General features: G+C 42.3%; 1 protein-coding gene across 3 annotated transcripts in view; it reads left to right on the top strand.

Moving 5' to 3' along the window:
• The first annotated feature begins 1,706 nt into the window (after positions 1 to 1,706).
• Positions 1,707 to 22,541, top strand: part of UCKL1 (uridine-cytidine kinase 1 like 1) — a 79,157-nt gene continuing 58,322 nt past the window's right edge. For 2 of the 3 annotated variants that reach the window (XM_070744429.1, XM_070744430.1), the window contains exon 1: positions 1,707 to 1,822. In XM_070744429.1, the coding sequence (XP_070600530.1) occupies positions 1,737 to 1,822 (86 nt within the window). In that variant the 5' untranslated portion in view covers positions 1,707 to 1,736. Of the gene's footprint in view, positions 1,823 to 11,602; positions 11,940 to 22,541 lie in introns of those variants that run through there. The other variant, XM_070744431.1, reaches the window with a different exon arrangement.

Raw genomic sequence — 22,541 nt, 5'->3', positions numbered from 1 at the left:
GAGGAAGAGGTGGAGGAGGAAAAGGATAGGAGGAGGAGGAGGAGGAGGAGGAAAAGGAGAAGAAGAGGAGGAGGAGGAGGAGGAGGAGGAGGAGGAGAAGAGGAGGAGGAGTAGAAGGATAGGAGGAGGAAGAAGAAGAAAATGAAGGAGCTTCTTTAGGTTTATTTAGCACCTTTAATCCTGCGACTGAAGTTGTGGTCCCATTTTAGGCATGAAAGCCAGCTGAGATACTTTGGGCAAATAACAGGAGACGGTGAATTCTAGTCCTGAAAACCAGCTAGGTGACTATGGGCCAGTCACCAGGAAAGGGTGAGTTCTTATCCTGCCTCGGCATGAAAGCAAGGAAGCCAAAACTTTGCAAATTTGGAGGATTTCTATTTTCACTGGAAGGAAACACCCTACGCCTAAAAGACTAGAATAGAATTTTGGGGAGCAAGTGTGATAGGACCCACAAGGAATTTGTCTTGGTGCATATGCTCTCAGTGTACATAAAAGAAAAGATGCATTTGTCAAGAATCAATATCTTATATATTCTTAGACCTCTCATATACCTTTTCTCCATCCAATATTAAAACATTACAATAAAATAACCTATACTTTAAACACTACCCATTAATTGCACATCTTAATTTAATATAATAATAATAATAATAGTAGTAATAATAATAGTAATAATAATAATAGTAATAATAATAATAATAATAATAATAATAATAATAATAATAATAATAATAATTTAGATTTGTATGCTCTGAGTCTCTGGAGAGGGGTGGCATATAAATCTAATTATTATTATTATTATTATTATTATTATTATTATTATTATTATTATTATTATTATTATTATTAATGCTGCCCCTCTCCAAAGATTCGGGCCTTACATATCTGTTAAAGTGATTAAGCCAATAACTATCGTATAATACATAACTACGTTATAAATAAGATGAATTATGACTGAAAAAATTTAAAATATATATTATATGTTATAAGATGTAAACTATTTTTTTTAAATCTGTCTTTTCTAGCAGGCTTGGGGCTGTTGTCTTGCTAGCATGCCATCAAGAACCGCTCATAAATGGCATGTATGGTTTTTCATTACTGTCGGTTTTAAATCATTTCTAAATTGCTTTTTAGGTGTCCTAATACTATACTGTGTTTTTTTAAAAAATTGGTTGTAAGCCGCCTAGAGTCGCGAGGGAATTGGGTGGCATAAAAATTGAATTAATTAATTCAAATAAAATAATAAAATATTATTTTATGAAATAAGAGGGGTTGGACTAGATGACCTACAAGGTCCCTTGCAACTCTTATTAACTCTGTCAAAAGGGATATTGCAGGGGGAAAGTGTTTTTAAGACTTCATATAAACGCCAAGGGAAGCTGCCTGGAGTCTTGAGCGGTCACTAAACAAAGCTGCTAGAGGACTCTGTGGTATTTGCTTTTTTGACGTCCCAAATCCCGCCAAAACGAGACACGGTCGTTAAGCGGCAAACGGCCCCGCCCTCCTTTCGCTTTCCTTTCCCCTCCTCGCCTTTTCCTCAGCAGGGACCGCAAGACTACGACTCCCGTCAGGCCACGCGGCCGCCGAGCTCCCTGGGCCGCGTAGTCCAGGCCCTCGGCTAGAAAGGCTTCTTCCCACCGCATGCGAACTACGAATCCCAGAAAGCCCCGCGACGGAACGCGGCTCCGCCCCTCCCTCGCTCAGCCTGGCTCTCCCAACAGCTGATCGGAGCGACGATGGCTGCAGCTCTCGCCGCCGCCGCTGCCGCCGCCGAGCAAGGACTGACGGACGGGGCGGGCAGAAGCGACCGAGGGAACGGCAGGTCAGAGGCCCCGCCGGGCTTGGAAGGCCGGGGGCGGGGGGGAGGAACGGGGGGCGGGAGGGGAGCTCCCGGGGGCTTCCACTTCGGGGGATCTGGGTGCGAGATCCTCTCCCTTTACTCCGGGACGGGCGCGGCGCGGAGCTCCCGGGACGCCTCTTGCTTTGCAATTGCGCGGCGCAACCTATTATTATTATTATTATTATTATTATTATTATTATTATTATTATTATTATTATTATTATTATTATTATTATTATTATTATTGGCTGCTACTCCAGCTACGTTCCTCTTTGAAAAAAAGAAATCCAGAAAATGCCTTTGACAATGGGTGGAGGCAAGGTTGCAGGGTAGACTGCGCCTAGAGGGGGAAGCTCTACTTCCCCCTCTAGGCGCAAAACGAACGCGAGGCAGGGGTGTTGTTGTTGGGATGGAAGATGGAGAATGATAGGATGAATGCGAGTAATCCCAGCGACCGGTTAGGTCCCACAGAGTTGGGCTTCTCCAGGTCCCGTCGACGAAACACAGGGGAAGAGCCTTCTCTGTGGCGGCCCCGACCCTCTGGAACCAACTCCCCCTGGAGATTAGGACTGCCCCCACCCTCCTCGCCTTTTGCAAACTCCTCAAAACCCACCTCTGTCGTCAGGCATGGGGGAATTGATTCCCCTCTGCTGTTTCCACTTTATGTACAGTCTGCATGAGATGTATGATTGTTTTCATGTTAAGGGTTTTTAAACTGTTTTTAAATACAGTATTGGAGTTGTACTGTTTCTCTTTTGTTGTGAGCCGCTCCGAGTCCTCAGAGAGGGGCGGCATACAAATCTAATAAATAATAATAAAATAATAATAATTGATTTATAAATAATTGCCCACATTCATCCTATCACACACACACACATACATACATACATACATACATACATACATACATACATACATTCACTGCTCAAAAAAATAACACATCCTGGATCTGAATCAATGCCATATTCTCGTTGAATACTTTGCTCTGTACTAAGTTGGATGTGCTGATAACAAAATGAAATTGAATTGTCAATCAGTGTTGCTTCCTAAGTGGACAGTTTGATTTCACAGAAGTTTGATTTACTTGGAGTTATATTCTGTTAAATTTAAGTGTTCCTTTAAATTTTTTGAGCAGTGTATATAGGGGTTTTAGAATAGAATTGAGCTTAGATTTCTTTCATTTAAAAAAATAATTTTATTAAATAATCTTGATTAAATATTTATTTAAAAATCATCTTTATTCAATTTACTAAATTCTGTCTGAAGCAGTGTAGGGTTTCCTGCCTAATCAGGGGGTTGGACTAGAAGACCTCCAAGATCCCTTCCAACTCTATTGTTGTTGTTGTCGTTGTTATTATTATTATTATTTGCTGCTACTCCAGCTATGTTACTTTTCAAAAAAAGTGCGAATCTCTGGGGGGAGTCGGTTCCAAATAGCCGGGGCCACCACTTTGAATTATGTCCGGAAACCAATCTGCAGCCAATGCAGCTTTATACTCTTTGCAGACGTTGGTCATTTGCATCCTTTTAGAGAGTCCTTGAGGCTTCCTGGAGGTTTAACTGTGTCCTTGGGGGGTCACCTGAGGATGAATACCATTTGTCAAAAACGGTACTACAGTGTTACCCCGACTTACGAACTTAATTCGTTCCGTGACCAGGTTCTTAAGTAGAAAAGTTTATAAGAAGAAGCAATTTTTCCCATAGGAATCAATGTAAAAGCAAATAATGCGTGCAACTGGGGAAACCACAGGGAGGGTGGAGGCCCTGTTTCCTCCCAGGTGATTCCCAGAGAGGCCCCACGGAGGCTTCTTCCTGCCTTTACCGGCCCTATTTCCTCCCAGGAGATTCGTAGAGAGGCCCCACGGAGGCTTCTCCATGCCTTTTCCAGCCTTGTTTCCTCCCAGGAGATTCCTAGAGAGGCCCCACAGAGGCTTCTCCCCACCTTTTCTTGCCCTGTTTCCTCCCAGAAGATTCCTAGAGAGGCCCCACGGAGGCTTCTCCATACCTTTTCCGGCCCTGTTTCCTCCCAGGAGATTCCTAGAAAGGCCCCATGGAGGCTTCTCCATGCCTTTTCTGTCCCTGTTTCCTCCCAGAAGATTCCTAGAGAGGCCCCACGGAGGCTTCTTCCTGCCTTTACCGGTTACAGTTTTGGAGGCTCCGGTTCTTAAGTAGAAAATGGTTCTTGAGAAGAGGCAAAAAAATCTTGAACACCCAGTTCTTATCTAGAAAAGTTCGTAGGTAGAGGCGTTCTTAGATAGAGGTACCGCTGTATAGGGTTTCCTGCTTGGGCAGGGGTGTTGGACTAGAAGACCTCCAAGGGCCCCTCCGACTCTGGGGTTTTTTTGGTTGTTGTTCTATTCTGGACTTTTTTTGTTCCTCCTCTTCTTTTTAATCCCTCACCACCTGAAAGCCACACCGACGCAGAAGGAGACAATGAAATTGTGATTTGGCCCCTGGTGCAGCCTGGCCTGGCTTTTCTTTAACAGCAAATTGCCGTGAGACAATAGAGAATTAAGAGAGTTAATCATGCTTGGGGTATAATGTGTTTACACATGGGCGTGATAGAGTTTGGCATGTTGTCTCTGGGGCGGTTGTGGGTGTGTCTCTAAATCCAGGCGTTTTGGGTACAAAAGTCCCAGAAGAGGGTGGGAGCTGGTGTGGAATTCTTGTTTGTGGGATTATTCCTGTTGCGTCCACATTCATTCATTCAATCAATCAATCAATCAATCAATCAATCAATTCATTAGATTTCTTTATTAGGTTCATTGAAAGTTACTCCTCAATTTACAACTAACATGTGTTAATGACCTTTTGAAATGACAGTGGCATTGAAAAAATTGACAGGACCAGATCGATCTATCTATCTATCTATCTATCTATCTATCTATCTATCTATCTATCTATCTATCTATCTATCTATCTATCTATCTAATTATATTTATTTGTTTGTATGTTTGTATGTTTGTTTGTTTGTTTGTTTGTTTGTTTGTTTTATCCATCCATCCATCCATCCATCTATCTATCTATCTACAGTATCTATCTACAGTATCTATCTATCTATCTATCTATCTATCTATCTATCTATCTATCTATCTAATTACATTTATTTGTTCGTTTGTTTGTTTGTTTTATTCGACTTCTATGCCACCCAATCCCAAAGGACTGGGGGCAGCTTGCAACAATATAAAAAGATAGAAATACAATAAAAGAAGTCCAATATAAAGACTTCATGAACTCAATCTGTATAGTCTGAAGGACAGAAGGGAAAGGGGAGACATGATCAAAACATTTAAATATGTTAAAGTGTTAAATAAGGTTCAGGAGGGAAGTGTTTTTAATAGGAAAGTGAACACAAGAACAAGGGGGCACAATCTGAGGTTAGTTAGGGGAAAGATCAGAAGCAACGTGAGAAAATATTATTTTACTGTAAGAGTAGTAGATGCTTGGAACAAACTTCCAGCAGGCGTGGTTGGTAAATCCACAGTAACTGAATCTAAACATGCCTGTGATAAACATAGATCCATCTTAAGATAAAATCCAGGAAACAGTATAAGGGCAGACTAGATGGACCAGGAGGTCTTTTTGGGCCGTCAACCTTCTAGGTTTCTATGTTGACCAACAGAAGTCATGAAATGAGGCAGAACTCAGTTAAAACGGCCTTGTTTTGCAATATAAATTTTGGGCTCTCTTGGGGTCATAAGTTGAGGACTACTTGTAATATTTACTTTGTTCGTTTTGGGAAAGGAGAAAAAGAGGTGTGAAGTTGTGGTGTTGAACACTTCCCTCCAACCACAACAGAAGCATGGATGGCGGCTCACCTGCTCCAGATGTTTATATGACTCACTCACTCAATTCATTCATTTTTTTTTGGGAGTTTTCACAACGCAGAGATCCATGAACCCACCAAGCCGTATTTGCACGACATGCAAAAGCAAAATGAAAAGAGAGAAGCAACTTAGAACTAAAGAGGAATTTCCTGACAGTTAGAACAATTAATCTGTGGAACAGCTTGTGAATGCTCTAACACTGGAAGTTTTTAAGAAGATTATTATTATTATTATTATTATTATTATTATTATTATTATTATTATTTATTAAATTTATATGTCACCCCTCTTTGAAGACTTAGGGCGGCTTACACCATATAAAAAGCACAGTATGCATCAAGATTATTTGTTTGTTTGTTTGTTTGTTTGTTTGTTTACTTACTTACTTACTTACTTACTTACTTACTTACTTACTTACTTACTTACTTACTTACTTACTTACTTACTTACTTACTTACTTACTTACTTACTTACTTACTAGATTTGTATGCCGCCCCTCTCCGTAGACTCGGGGTGGCTCACAACAGAATAAAACAGTTCATAACAAATCTAATAATTTACAATTTAAAATATTTTTAAAACCCCATTATTAAGCAGACATACGTACAAGTATGTTAGTTAGTTAGTTAGAATTAATTAAGAATTACATTTAAAAAAGTAAAAAAAGCTATTAACATACACACATATCCATTCAATATACCCAATATACATTCATTGGCCAGGGGGTAGAATATAATGACCCGAAGCCTGGCGGCATAGATGAGTCTTTAGACTCTTGCGGAAGGCGAGAAGTGTGGGGTCAACACGAATCTCTGGAGGGAGTAGATACCAGAGGGACGCCCCCCCCACAGAGAAGGCTCTTCCCCTAGGTCCCGCCAAGTTGGATAACCATCTGTCTGAAGTAGTGTAGGGTTTCCTGACTAAGCAGGGGGTTGGACTAGAAGACCTCCAAGGTCCCTTCCAACTCTGTTGTTGTTATTGGTTATTTATTTGAGTGATTGAGCTTTGTCCATTGTTCATTTAAGTTACTAATTTGGAGCCAGTTTGCTTTAGGGCAGTGCTTCTCAAATAGTGGGGTGCCCCCCCCCCCTGCGTGGGGGGCACGGAGCAATGCTGGAAGGAGGGGCATGACCACAAGGTATGTGCTTTTTTTGCCACAGGGAGGAGTGGTTTTTTTGCACCGAACAATAGCACACAGCACTGATCAGGAGATATGAAGTGCAGATAACAAACCTTTAAGAGATACCATGGGAAAATATTTAACAGGGATGAAAAGAAAGGAGGAGAGAGATGGAGATAATGAGGCAAATGTAAATCTCCCAAAAGTGACGAGGAAAGACTGGTATGTTTACTGTGTCTAGAAATGTTGGCAGTGGGACAGCATCAAGCCAATAAATTAAAGTGCCACTTAAACACATTACATCCCAATCATGATAGTTTTTTTTCAGTGGAAATGTGCCAAATATTACCTAACAATCGTCCTGGCGAAGAATTGGGGGTGCGCGAAATGTTTACTTTTTCCTGGGGGTGGGTTGGAGGGATTTTACTACAGAAAATAATTGAGAAACACTGCTTTAGGGGTTAGGTACCAGACTGGAAAGCAAGAGACAGTGAGTTCTAGTCCAGCTTTAGGCACGAAAGACAACTGAGTAACTTGGAGCCAATCACCATGAAGCAGTGAATTCTAATGCCTTCTCTGTGGCGGCCCCGGCCCTCTGGAATCAACTCCCCCCAGAGATCAGAATTGCCCCCACCCTCCTTATCTTTTGTAAATTGCTTAAGACCCACCTATATCACCAGGCGTGGGGGAATTGAGACACCTCCCCTAGGCTTGCAGAGTTTTATGTATGGTATGCTTGTGTTGTATGGTTTTTTGTAAATGACGGGCTTTTAGAGGCTTTCTTTTAATTATTAGATTTGTTACACTGTATATTGTTTTTATTATTGTTGTGAGCCGCCCCGAGTCTACAGAGAGGGGCGGCATACAAATCTAATAAATTATTATTATTATTATTATTATTATTATTATTATTATTATTATTATTATCTATCTCTATCATTTGTCTGTCTGTCTGTCTATCTCTGTCTGTCTCTGTCTGTCTGTCTGTCTGTCTGTCTATCTATTTATCGTCTGTCTGTCTGTCTATCTATCTATCTATCTATCTATCTATCTCTATTTATCATCTATCTATCTATTTATCTATTTGTCTGTCTGTCTGTCTATCTATCTATTTATCATCTGTCTGTCTGTCTGTCTGTCTGTCTATCTATCTATCTATCTATCTATCTATGTACCTACCTACCTACCTATTATCTATCTACCTACCTACCTAATTGCCTGTCTGTCTGTCTGTCTGCCTGTCTATCTATGTATCTCTATTTATCATCTATCTATCTATCTATCTATCTATCTATCTATCTATCTATCTATCTATCTATCTATCTATCTACAGTATCTATCTATGATCTATGAACTATGACCTATTATCTACCTACCTACCTACCTACCTCTATTTATCATCTACCTACCTACTTACCTACCTATCTATTTATCTCTTTATTGTTATTCTTTTGCCTTTCGCCCTTGCCAAGTTTTTATGGAATTTCCAGATTCTGCAAAATATGGTTTTGAAACTTCAGTTTACACTTCTCCCTATCATGCACTTGATTCATGGCATCGCATTAGCTTAATACATGCCGTGGCCTGCCATCTCATAATGGAACAAAGTGCATTTCTTTTCCACAATTACAGGGGGGAAAAAACTGAGTAAGTAGAACAGACAAGTTCACACTTCTGGGAATAGATAAATGTCATATTTTCCCCCTGACATGTTAAATTTCGTTCCATGCTGTATACATTTCCAATGGGAAATACTTTTTTTCCACCTTGGCTATCTCTTGATGATAGCTAGTCCTCTATTTGTGACCATAACTGAGCTCAAAATTTATGTTGTTAAGCAAGCGCGTTTTGCTCCATATTACAACTTTTCTTGCCATAGTGGTTAAGCGAATGCTTAGAGGAAGGAAGGAAGGAAGGAAGGAAGGAAGGAAGGAAGGAAGGAAGGAAGGAAGGAAGGAAGGAAGGAAGGAAAATTAGAAGGTGTAGGTAGGGAGGTAGGAAAGAAGGAAGTCCTCAACTTACGACCGCAATTGAGCCCAATAGTTCTTTTGTTTAGTGAATTTTGCCTCATTTTACGACCTTTCTCACCACAGTGGTCCCTAAATTACCAACAGGGTTGTTAAGTAGAATCCGGCTTCCCTGTTCGTCATAAAAGGGACCCCATGACCCCAGGACAGGTCGACCGTCATAAATACGAGTCAATTGCCGAGCCTCTGAATGGGGATGACAGGGGTGATGCAGTGGTTGGTTAAGTGTGAAAAATGGTCATAAATCACCTTTTTTCCCCCAGTACCCATTGTAATTTCAAGCAGTCACTAAATGAACTGTTGTAAGTCGAGGACTTCCTGTATATTACACCACTTCCTCTTCTGCTATTATAAAGTATCAGGGGCTGCCACTAGGGGGCAGTTTAATCCTTCCAATGATTAGAAAGCAAAGGTGAATCGTAAAGAAAATACTGTTGGCCATTTGTCCCAAATCTAGAACCTTGAAATATTTTTATCAACCTCTCTTTCCTTCAGCTTATTTTATTTTATTTTTTTAATTTGTCAAAAAAGTATAGTTTGTATTAACGTAACAAAGTATAAAAAAGTGATAAAAAGACGAATAGAATAGGATAGAATAGAATTATTTTATTGGCAAAGTGTGATTGGACACACAAGGAATTTGTCTTTGGTACAGATGCTCTCAGTATACATAAAAGAAAAAGATACATTTGTCAAGAATCATGGGGTCAAATAAGCAATGAAGAAACAATCAATATTAATAAAAATCTTAGGATACAAGCAACAAGTTACAGTCATACTGTCCTAAGTGCAAGGAAAAGGATGATAGGAATGATGAGAAAAAACTAGTAGTAATAGAAGTGCAGACATAGTAAAAAGTTTAACAGTGTTTAGGGAAATATTTGTTTAGCAGTGATGGTGTTCGGGGGAAAACTGTCCTTGTGTTTAGTTGTCTTGGTGTGCAGTGCCCTGTAGCCACGTTTTGAGGGTAGGAGTTGAAACAGTTTGTGTCCAGGTTGCAAAGGGTCAGTCAATATTTTCACATCCCTCTTTTTGACTCGTGCAGTATCCAGGTCCTCAATGGAAGGCAGGTTGGCAGCCATTGTTTTTTCTGCAGTTCTGATTCTCCTCTGAAGTCTCTGTCACTCCTGTTGAGTTGCAGAACCAAACCAGACAATTATATAGGATAGAAGGACAGAAATGGTAGGTACACTAGTGCGCTTATGCATGCCCCTTACAGATCTCTTAGAAAAGGGGAGAGATCAACAGTGGATAATTTAAGGTTGAAGATTTCGGGGTTAGGGGAAGAAACAACAGAGTCGGGTAGTGAGTTCCAGGCATTGATCCCCCTGTGGTTGAAGTCATATTTTCTGCAGTCAAGTTTGGAGCGATTTACATTTAGTTTGAATCTATTAGTGCTCTTGTATTGTTGTGGTTGAAGGTGAAGTAGTCACTAACAGGAAGGACGTTATGGTGTATGATCTTATGAACAACAGTTAAATCAGTTCGGAGGCGACGTAGTTGTAAATTGTCTAGCCGTAGTATTTGAAGTCTGGAGGAGTAAGGTGTTGCCCTGTTGTTGCCAGGGTCCCAGGGAAGGACTCCAGCTGTGCGCAACAATGCCAAATCCAGTCTGAACATCTGCCTGACAGGGCAATACAACAGGCTGATTAGCAGTGAAATCAAATTTTATTTTACTAAGGATACTGCAAAATCCCCATTCCCTCCCCACTCTGGGGCCAGTAGGAGGTGGTATTTGCCAGTTCCCCGAACAACTAATAATTTCCCGCTACTGGTTCTCCAAACTACTTATAATTTCCTCTACAGGTTTTCTGAACTACTCAACATTTCCTCTACAGGTTCTTCAAATTACTCATAATTTCCACTACCGGTTCTCCAAACTACTTATAATTTCCACTGCTGGGTCTGAAAACTACTCATAATTCCCGCTACCAGTTTTCCGAACTACTCAAAATTTCCACTACCAGTTCTCCAAACTACTCCAAATTTCCACTACCAGTTTTCCGAACTACTCAAAATTTCCACTACCAGTTCTGCAAACTACTCATAATTTCCACTATCAGTTCTGCAAACTACTCATAATTTCCACTACCAGTTCTGCAAACTACTCAAAATTTCCACTACCAGTTCTGCAAACTACTCATAATTCCCGCTACCAGTTCTCCAAACTACTCATAATTTCCACTACCGGTTCTCTGAACTACTCAAAATTCCCGCTACCGGTTCTCCAAACTACTCATAATTTCCACTACCAGTTTTCCCAACTACTCCAAATTCCCGCTACCAGTTCTCCAAACTACTCCAAATTCCCACTACCAGTTCTGCAAACTACTCATGATTTCCACTACCGGTTCTCCGGGACCTTTCAGGACCTGCTGGACTTCACCCCTGAGGCTGACCCCATCCTATCTCTAGCAGAAGTCTCCTCCTTTTTGCAAAAGGGACTTGCAAACGCCGATCTTCGGAGAGAGACGCTGTCGCCCGAGAACTGCACAATCTCTTTGCAGTGCCAGCCCTCCCCCTCCCGGCCCTTATCCTTCCCCTCCGGCCTTAAGATCTGGTCTTAAAGTGCCCAGAGAAACCACCACGCCATCTCTATCTTTGCTGCCGTTTGCTTTTTTTGTTGTTGTTGTTGTGGTTTTTCTTTTGGTGCCTCTGCAGGCCAAGCTGTCGTTCTCTGGGCAAAGCCAGAGCTATTAATATATCAGGTAATGAATCTAATCTCTAGGTTAAAGCGATCCTCTTAGGCACGCCGGTTGATCCAGTTCTCGGTCGCTGCTTCGTTGGCTCTCCTTTTTTCCCCCACCGCCCCAGTGTGACAACATCGGGGCTCTTCGGGTGTCCTGAGTGGGCCCTAAATTTGCACACACACCCCCCCAAGAAAAGGAAGGCGTCTGAAAGACCCCCGAATGCTTCTAAGCTAGCATGAGACCTCAAGGCGACGGGCTTAAGCCCACGACCTGAATTGATCCCTCTCCTTAAATTAAGGTTTTTTCCTCCTCTTCTGCCAACCCCCCCTGTTCTCCCTTCCCACCTCTCTGGGATTTAACCGAAATGGACCAATCGCCAGCATATTCAGGGGTCAGGATTTCTGGCTTTAGGGCTTTGGGAGCCGATGGTGGTGGGTGAGTATTGTGCATCCAAAGTATTACTGAACTTCAATATATATACATATATATAGGTTTTCCTGCCTAAGCAGGGGATTGGACTAGAAGACCTCCAAGGTCCCTTCCAACTCGTTGTTGTTGTTGTTGTTGTTGTTGTTATTATTATTATTATTATTATTATTATTATTAAAGACACGATACCATGGTCTTTCGAGACTGAAGGATGCCAATGCAATTATTATTATTATTATTATTATTATTATTATTATTATTATTATTATTGCTGTTGTTTTGTTGTTGTTATTGTTGTTGTTATTATTATTATTAGCAAAGTATATATGCTGTATATGTTTATATATAAACATATATTTATATATATAAACTGTTTATGTTTATATATATTTTATATATTTATTTATTTATATATACAACATATATCCGGGATCGCCTTCTGCCGCACGAATCCCAGCGACCGGTCAGGTCCCACAGAGTTGGCCTTCTCCGGGTCCTGTCGACTAAACAATGTCATTTGGCAGGACCCAGGAGAAGAGCCTTCTCTGTGGCGGCCCCGGCCCTCTGGAACCAGCTCCCCCCAGATATCAGAGTTGCCCCCACCCTCCTTGCCTTTCGCAAGCTCCTTAAAACCCACCTCTTTCGTCAGGCATGGGGGAATTGAAATTTTTCCCCTTCCCCCTAGGCTTATAGAATTTATACATGGTATGCTTGTTTGTATGATTGGTCTCTTAAATTGGGGTTTTTTAGATTATTTTTTATTATTAGATTTGTTACATTGTTTTCTGTATTGTTGTTAGCCGCCCCGAGTCTTCGGAGAGGGGAGGCATACAAATCAAATAAATAAATAAATAAATAAATAAATAAATAAATATGTTTATGTGTGTGTGTGTATGTATTTTATACTAGTCTCCATTTTCAAATTCAGCAAACGTGTTACACATACACATATATGTATGTATGTACTGTATATGTTTATGCATATGTATACATGTTTACACACACACACACACATATATATACATGTAAATATGTAAACATGTATACATATACCTATAGCTATACCTGTACCCATATCTATACCTATATTTCCCCTAAACTTGTTTTTCCTGGTTTTCTGTAAAGGAAATGCATGTGTTTTGCTCTTGTTTTTTTAAAAAAGAAAGTCTTGAAGCAGATTAGGAGTTCCCCCCCTCCCAAAAGGAGAAATTGGTTGTGGTGCTTAACTTAAATCTGGGGTTATATCAGACCAGGGGTTTCAAATCTTTTGGGGGGATCTACAGTGTTGAATGTACAGCCATAGTTTTGGGGTGCACCAGAAAGTTAATAATAATAGATTTTAAAGGGGTAAGATATGGAGGGGATGGGGATTTTGCAGTATCCTTCCCCCCTGGAGTGGGGAGGCAATGTAAATTTTGTAGTATCCTTCCCCCTGGAGTGCAGAAGGAATTAAGATTTTGCAGTATCCTTCCCTCTGGGGTGGGGAAGGACTGGGGATTTTTGCAGTATCCTTCCCCAGGATTGGGGAGGAAATGGGGATTTTGCAGTATCCTTCCCCCAAGAGTGAGGACAGAATGGGGATTTTGCAGTATCCTTCCCCTGGAGTAGAGAGGGGGATTTTGCAGTATCCTTCCTCCAGGAATGTGGTGGGAACGGAGATTTTGCACCATACTGAAGAACCGGCTGTGAGTTGCGGTAGGGCAAAGTACAGTATTGTGAGTTTGTAAACTATTTGGATGTCCCAAAAGTGGATTGGGAAGAGGCAGCTGGACTTTCTTCAGCTGAAGACATTTAGCTTGTCATCCAAAAGGCTTCTTCATTATTATTTTTATAATAAACTTCATTAATTTTTCATAAAAAAGACAAAACTGACAAACATACATTTAACATAAAATTGGGGTTGCAATTTCCCCACTTATTCTAGAAGTCAAATTTCCATACAGAAAAAAGAATACCTTATTAATACTTTAAATCAACTTATTACTTTAAATGAAAAGAAGAAATTTTAACCTTGTATTAAAAAAAAACCTTCATGTATAAACTAAATAGAACACAAAATTTAAGTCATAACCATACTTCTACGTTTCTCACATAAGTTTTACTTTTGCTTCTTCTTAACTATCCATATATACACTTTATTCCAAATCACATAAAATTCTGATTCCTCTTGGTCTTTTAACCGCTTCTTCAATGCTGGTGAGACCACATTTGGAGTACTGTGTTCAGTTCTGGAGACCTCACCTACCAAAAGATATTGACAAAATTGAACGGGTCCAAAGACGGGGTACAAAAATGGTGGAAGGTCTTAAGCATAAAACGTATCAGGAAAGACTTCATGAACTCTATCTGCATAGTCTGGAGGACAGAAGGGAAAGGGGGGGACATGATCGAAACATTTAAATATATTAAAGGGTTACATAAGGTCCAGGAGGGAAGTGTTTTTAATAGGAAAGTGAACACAAGAACAAGGGGACACAATCTGAAGTTAGTTGGGGGTAAGATCAAAAGCAACACAAGAAAATATTATTTTACTGAAAGAGTTGTAGATTCTTGGAACAAACTTCCAGCAGACATGGTAGATAAATCCACAGTAACTGAATGTAAACATGCCTGGGATAAACATATATCCATCCTAAGATAAAATACAGAAAATAGTATAAGGGCAGACTAGATGGACCATGAGGTCTTTTTCTGCCGTCAGACTTCTATGTTTCTATGTTCAACTCGTCTGAAGGGATACAAATCTAATAAATAATAATAATAATAATAATAATAATAATAATAATGAGAAGCGAAATGTTTTCAAAGGAAAACAAAGAAAGTCCCGTCACCTCCTGAAAAAGCACTTTTGGGACAACCATAACCTGGATGGTTGAGAAGCTCCATAGATTATTTTGGATGTATTTTTGCTGAGCTGGTCCTCTATCTGCAGCCTTGCCCTGTGAACAGAAACTTGGCAACCAAATCTCTAAGCCAACTCAAGGCTGCTGTAAACAAATATTATCCTTAAGATACCCGCCGACATGCCGGATGCTTGCTTGCTATTTTTTCCCAACATGCTGCCCTTCAGCTGGGCTTGCAGATTTCCCAGGAATTTCACCAAATTCAGGATTGACTGAGTCCCATGGAAAAGGCTGAAGGAAAAAAAAAATCTGTTTATACATATATAAGCATGTGCTGGATTCACGTAATAGTTGCTCGTTATGTGCAATTTTGCATCCTTTAGGAGTCTGCGGAGAGGGGCAGCATACAAATCCAATTAATAATAATAATAATAATAATAATAATAATAATAATAATAATAATAATAATTCCTCTTTCTCAGAGGTTGGGTTCCTCCCAGTTCGGAGCAGTTCGCCCGAACTGGTAGGAAACCACTGGTGATATCATGATATCAAAGAACTGGTTCTGTCGGTGCTGGTCCATAGACGCCACCATTTTTCCCTCCACATTTTTTTGGGGTATTTTTTTTCTGCGCATTTATTCATTCATTCATTCATTTATTATTTGGTTGATTGATTGATTGATTGCATGCACAGAAGCTGAATTCCCGGCACTGCGCATGCATTGCCATCTTGTTTTTTTTGGGGGGGGGCATTTTTTAGTACTGCTACTATATGATTAGTAGAATTCGAGGCAGAGGTATGACGAATAAATTGGAATCACTCTTTAACAGTGATGGTGAACCTTTTCTTCCTCGGGTGCCGAAAGAGCATGCGTGCGTACTATCACACATGTGCGAGTGCCAACACCCATAATTCAATGCCTGGGGAGGATGAAAACAGCTTCCCCCGCCCCCTGGAGGCCGGAAACGGCCTGTTTCCCTACTTCTGGTGGGCCCAGTGGGCTTGTGTTTCGCCCTCAGCAAGGCTCCAAAGGCTTCCCTGGAGCCAGTGAAGAGTAAAAACACCCTTCTCCACCCCCCTGGAGGCTCTCTGGAAGCCAAAAACGCCCTCCCAGAGCCTCCGTGCAAGTCGAAAATCAGCTGGCCGGCACACACATGGATGTTGAAGCTGAGCTAGGGCAATGGCTCATGTGCCAGCAGATAGGGCTCCGCATGCCACCTGTGGCACCCGTGCCATAGGTTTGCCATCACTGCTCTATAATATGTAAATATCGCATTGTTCTTAGCTTAGAAATGTTATATATAAAGTACACCCTCATTTTGGTGGAGGGTTTTTAAAGTTGTTGGGTGGTGAAAGCACGCATCACTGAGCACTGTGCTATATGTAGTATGAATGTGTAATTATCAATAAAATAAAAATTTACTATATTTGCTATAAAAAAGCTTTTTCAGTACTGCGCATACACGCGTATGCAAAGCAGGAGGAAGCGAACAAGCAGCGAGATAAGTTAGAACCCACCCCTGCCCTTTCTCTTCGATTTGCCTGTTGCACGCTTGTATCGGGCCGATATTTTACCTGGTGGGGAAGGTGCTTGCTTAGAAACCAGAAGGTACTGTATTCTAGTCCTGCGCTTTAGGCCTAAAAAAATGGCTGGTGACTTTGGGCCAATCACTAGGAGACGGGGAATTTTAGACCCACCTTTGCCCTGAAAGTTGGCTGGGTGATTTTGAGCCAACCACCGGGAGAAAGTGAGTTCTAGCCCCACCTTAGGCTTGCGAGCTTGCTTGGGGACAATCACCAGGAGTCTGTGAGTTCTAGTCCTCCCTTATACACAAAGGTTATATGGAAAACATTGGATCAATCACCAGGAGACGGTGAGTTCTAGTCCTGCCTTAAGCCATGTGAGCTGGCTGGGTGACTTGGGGAGAATCACCAGGAGATTGGGAATTTTAGTCCACCTTAGACATGTGAGCTGCTGGGTGGACTTTCAGCCAGTCACCAGGAGTCTGTGATTTCTAGTTCTCACTTATATACAAAGGCTATATGGGAGACATTGGATCGATCACCAGGAGACAGTGAGTTCTAGTCCCACCTTAAGCATGTGAGCTGGCTGGGTGACTTGGGGACAGTCACCAGGAGTCTGTGAGTTCTAGTCCTCCCTTATACACAAAGGCTCTATGGGTTGATCACCAGGAGACGGTGAGTTCTAGTCCCACCTTAGGCATGTGAGTTGGCTGGGTGACTTGGGGAGAATCACCAGGAGATTGGGAATTTTAGTCCACCTTAGACATGTGAGCTGCTGGGTGACTTGGGGACAGTCACCAGGAATCTGTGAGTTCTAGTCCTCCTTTATACACAAAGGCTACATGGGAGACATTGGGTCAATCACCAGGAGACAGTGAGTTCTAGTCCCGCCTTAGGCATGCGAACTGGTTGGGTGACTTGGGGACAATCTCCAGGAGATGGGGAATTCTAGTCCACCTTAGACATGTGAGCTGCTGGGTGACTTTTGGCTAATCACCAGGAGTCTGTGAGTTCTAGTCCTCCCTTATACACAAAGGCTATATGGGTGACATTGGGTCAATCATCAGGAGATGGTGAGTTCTAGTCCCGCCTTGAGCGTGAAAGCCAACTGGGTAACTTTGGGCCGATCCCCCCTCCCTCAACTGAACCAACCTCACCTAAATTATTGTCATGTGGGGAAAAGAGGAAGAAGTATTAAGTATGTTTCCCACCTTGAGTAGCTTACATAAAGTAGAAAAAGAGGGCTTAAAAGAGCCTCGGTAGTGCAGTGGTTAGAGTGCAGTACTGCAAGCTACTTCTGCTGATCACCGGCTGCCAGCAGTTTGGCAGATCAAATCTCAGTAGGCTCCAGGTTGACTCAAACTTCCGTCCTTCCAAGGTGGATAAAATGAGGACCCAGAGTGTTGGGGGCAATAGGCTTACTCTCTAAACTGCTTAGAGAGTGCTGTGAAGCACTGTGAAGCTGTATGCATGAATCCCAGCGGCCGATAAGGTCCCACAGAGTTGGCCTTCTCTGGGTCCAGTCGACAAAACAATGTCGTTTGGCGGGCCCCGGGGAAGAGCCTTCTCTGTGGCGGCCCCGGCCCTCTGGAATCAACTCCCCCTGGAGATCAGAACTGCTCCCATCCTCCTTGTCTTTCGTAAATTACTCAAGACCCACCTATATCGCCAGGCATGGGGGAACTGAGACACCTCCCTGGGCTTTTATATTTTATGATTGGTATGTATGTGTTGTTTAGTTTTAAATGAGGGGTTTTATATGGGTTTCTTTTTAATATTAGATTTGTTCTTTGACATTTACTACTGTTGTGAGCCGCCCCGAGTCTTCGGAGAGGGGTGGCATACAAATCCAATAAATTATTATTATTGTTGTTGTTGTTGTTGTTGTTATTATTATTATTGTTATTATATACAGAAAGTGTAAATGCTATTGTTATTTTAAAAACCATGATGAATAAATGAAATAATAAACTACGCACAAATGGGGGGAAAACAGAGCTACTAAACAAGAATTTAAAAAGCGTATATGCACTGCACAAAATAATAAAGGGAACACTTAAACAACAGAATATAACTCCAAGTAAATCAAACTTCTGTGAAATCAAACTGTCCACTTAGGAAGCAACACTGACAATCAATTTCACATGCTGTTGTGCAGATGGAATAGTTGTTCAAATGAAATATTCAATGAGAATATTTCATTCATTCCGATCTAGGATGTGTTATTTGAGTGTTCCCTTTATTTATTTTTTTGAGCAGTATACATTACCTTCAGATATCGGTCTAGGCTAGAAATCTCAAAGTCCCCTTTGCAAATTCAGTTGCGTTGAAAATTTAAGTAAGCGCCTGGTGCATAAATAAGTCACAAATGTTCCGGGGGCCCTGATTCGTTCGTGGCATCGTTTGTTCCTCTTGACGTCACTCTGGGAATAACAGTCGGTTTGTTTACCGGTCGTGGAACAATTTAAAGCATTTGAGGGTTGGCTTTCTCTCTCCCAAGTCTCGCTGGGGGACTTTTGCTGATAGCTAAACGCTTTGCGGGTGAAAAGAAAAATAATCCTTGGGTTGCTTTTTTCTCCCCCAGAAGGGATTCTGATGTGTGTTGGGAATGGTGAAGCTTTCCCAATTATTTTTTCCCCTAGTTGTCCTCCCTGTTTTTAGTTTGGTGCCTGTTTCTCCTAGCCTGCTTTTGCAATTAACACGGGTATTGCAAATATTTCCCTTGTTGTTGTTCCTCGTCCGGCCCTCTGGTGCTCTGGATCAGTGTTTTTCAACCAGTGTGCCGTGGCACACTAGTGTGCCGCGAGACATGGTCAGGTGTGCCGCGAAGCTCAGAGAGAGAAAGAAAACAAGAGAAAGAAAGAGAGAGAGAGAAAGAAAGAGCAAGAGAGAGAGAAAGAAAACAAGATAGAAAGCAAGCAAGAGAGAGAAAGAAACAAAGAGAGAGAGAGAGAGAACAAGAGAGAAAGAGCAAGAGAGAGAAAGAAACAAAGAGAGAGAGGGAGAGAAGGTGGGAGAGAGAAAGACATAGAGGGAGGTAGGGAGGGAGAGAGAAAGAGCAAAAAAGAGGAAAGAAGGAAGAGAGAAAGAAAGGGATGGAGGGAGAAAAAAGAGGGAGAGAAAGAGGGAGAGAGAAATAGAGCAAAAGGAAGAGAGAATTTTTTTGTCCGAACTTTTTTTAGCCACCCCCCCTCCCCTCAATGTGCCCCATGGTTTTGTAAATGTAAAAAATGTGCCGTGGCTCAAAAAAGGTTGAAAACCACTGCTCTGGATAATAGAGTGGCCCCCTCCTCTCTGTGGCAACCCCTCATATACCTGTATACAGCTATCATGTCCGCTCTGGCCCTCCTTTTCTGTAGGCTATCCATGCCCAGTTCCCGCAATCTCTCTTCATAAGTCTTGGTTTCAAGTCCCCTAATCATTTTGGTTGCTCTTTTCTGCACCTTCTCCAGAGTTTCAATGACTCTTTTGAAGTGTGGTGACCAGAACTGGATGCAGTACCCCAGATGTGGTCTGACCAGGGTGTAGTAGAGCGGTATTAATACTTCCCTGGTGTTGGAGTGTATTCCCCTGTTGATGCAGCTTAGGATGGTGTTGGCTTTTTTGGCTGCTGCTGCACATTGCTGGCTCATGTTTAGTTGATTGTCCACCAAGACTCCAAGATCTCTTTCGCAGTCACTACTGCTGAGTGGGGTTTCTCCCAGGCTGTATGTGTGTCTAGGTTTTTTTTACCAAGGTGAAGGACTTTGCTCTTGTCGACGTTGAACTTCATGTTGTTAGTGTGGGCCCATAGTGTTAATCTGTCCAGATCTGTCTGTATTTTGAGCCTGTCCTCTAGGGTGTTGGCTACCCCTGCCAGCTTGGTGTCGTCTGCGAATTTGATTAGTTCCCCTTCTACTCCCACATCCAGGTCATTGATGAAAATATTGAAGAGTACAGGGCCCAGTTCTTTAATTTGTTATTTGAGTGTTCCCTTTATGTCAGTGTAGAATAACAGAGTTGGAAGGGACCTTGGAGGTCTTCTAGTCCAGGGGTCTCCAACCGCCGGTCCGCGGACCGGGACCGGGCCGTTGGGGGTTTTCAGCCGGTCCGCGCTGCCCACCGCCCGCCCGATTTGCCCCCTCTGCTCCTCTGCCACCTCCTGCCTTTCACCGCAGCTCCTCCCGCATCCGGAACGCACGCCCTGCCCGCCTCACATTTGCCGAGAGCACTTTCGCCCCGGGCTCTCAGCAAGGGGTTTGCAGGAGAGGCGGGGGCGGCGAAGGTGATATTCAATGTCGGGGGCGCACGGGCGGTTGCGCGCGCTCCCTATCTCCCTGCTAGCCCACTCGGAATACTGTATTCAAAATAAGAGAAACCTTCGCCGGCAAAGGCTTTTCTTATTTTGAATACGTATTCCGAGTGGGCTAGCAGGGAGATAGGGAGCGCGCGCAACCGCCCGAGCGCCCCCGACATTGAATATCACCTTCTGCCGGCCCCGCCTCTCATGCAGACCCCTTGCTGAGAGCCCGGGACGAAAGTGCTCTCGCAAAGGTGAGGCAGGCAGGGCGTGCGCGCGTCACCGCTGAGAAGAACGGAGAGAGAACGAGAGTGAGTGAGAGCAACAGACAGCAAGATAGAGAGAAAGTGAGAAAGAGAGAGTGAGAGAAAGGGGGGGAGAAAGAGATAGCAAGAGAGAGAGAACAAGAGAGAGAAAGAGCGTGAGAAACAAAACAAGAGAGAAAGAGTGAGAGAGAGAGAAAGCAAAAGAGACAGAAAGAAAACAAGAGAGAGAAAGTGAGAAGAAGAGAGAGAAAGAGGGGGAGAGAGAGAGAAAGAGAGAGGGGGAGAGAGAGAAAGAGAGGGAGAGGGAGAAAGAGAGAGGGAAAGGGGGGAGAGATAGCAAGAGAGGGAGAGAGAGAGAAAGAGAGAGGGAAAGGGGGAGAGAGGGGGAGAAAAAGAGAGAGGGAGGGAGAGAGAGGAGATAAAGGAAGAGGAGAGAGAGAAAGGAAGAGAAAGAAAGAAAGAGGGATAGAAAGAGAGAGAGAGTGAGAGATGCTCAGTGAGCCTTTCTTTGAAGTTGCCTTTCTTTCTTTCTTTCTTTCTTTCTTTCTTTCTTTCTTTCTTTCTTTCTCTTTCTTGCTTTCTTTCTTGCTCTTTTTCTTTCTCTCTTTTACATTTCCTTCCTCTATTTCTTTTCTTTCTCCTTCCTACCTTCTTCCCTCCCTCCCTCCCTCCAGTCCTTCCTCTCTTACTCTCCCCTTTCATAAGTTTCCTTGCTTCCTTCCTCTGTTCCTGTCCCTTCCCTCTTTCCTTCTTTCTTTCCTTCCTTCCTTCCTTTCCTCCCTCCATTTCTTGCTTTCCTTTTCCTTCCTCCCTTCTTTCCTCCCTCATTCCCTTCTTTCACTCCTTCCTCTCTTACTCTCCCCTTTCACACCTTTCTTTGCTTCTTTGCACCCTTCTTCTGTTCCTGTACCTTCCCTCTTTCCTTCCTTCCTTCCCACCCTCCATCCATTCATTCACCCATTCCTCTCTTGATCGCCCCTTTTACGGCGCCGCTGACAGCTAGCTCCCCCCACCGGGCCATGGAAAACTGGTCTAGCTGAAAGCCGGTCCCTGGTGCAAAAAAGGTTGGGGACCTCTGTTCTAGTCCAACCCCCTGCTCAGGCAGAAAACCCTACACCACTTCAGACAGAATTTTTAAAAAATTCCATAAATATTATTTTTAATAAATATTTAATAGATTATTTAATAAAGATTATTTTTTTAAAAAAAATAAATCTACATTCAGTTCTATTCTAAAACCCCTGGTGTGTGTGTGTGTGTGTGTGTGTGTGTGTATATATATATGTATGTATGTATGTAGATTGTTCTGAGTTCGGGTTTTGCCCTGTGTAATATTTTGCATGTTTATGCGACGTTTCGGTGAAATCACATTCACCATCATCAGGCTGAAGTTTCCAAGCTTCGTGCTGTTGTAAAATGGAATGTTTGCAACTGTCATTTCTTCCTAGTGTATAGTGTGGGGGTGGAGATTTGGTTTGAATGTAGCAAATAGATTGGGTGATTATGTTTCAGTGATCTGATTGGTTGGTGTAATCATATATATATATAAACAGTCACCCACAATCATCCTATCAGACAAACGGCTGTCCAATTTTTTCTTTAAAACTTCCAGTGTTGGAGAATTCACAGCTTCTGGTGGCAAGCTGTTCCTGTGGGGGTAGCGTTTTGCAGAAGCTAGCCCACCCAGATAGCC

The sequence above is a fragment of the Erythrolamprus reginae genome, chromosome 3 (genome assembly GCF_031021105.1).
Source record: "Erythrolamprus reginae isolate rEryReg1 chromosome 3, rEryReg1.hap1, whole genome shotgun sequence".
Lineage (NCBI taxonomy): Eukaryota > Metazoa > Chordata > Lepidosauria > Squamata > Dipsadidae > Erythrolamprus > Erythrolamprus reginae.
The sequence above is the reverse complement of the archived record's forward strand: the minus strand, read 5'-3'. Positions and strand labels throughout refer to the sequence as shown.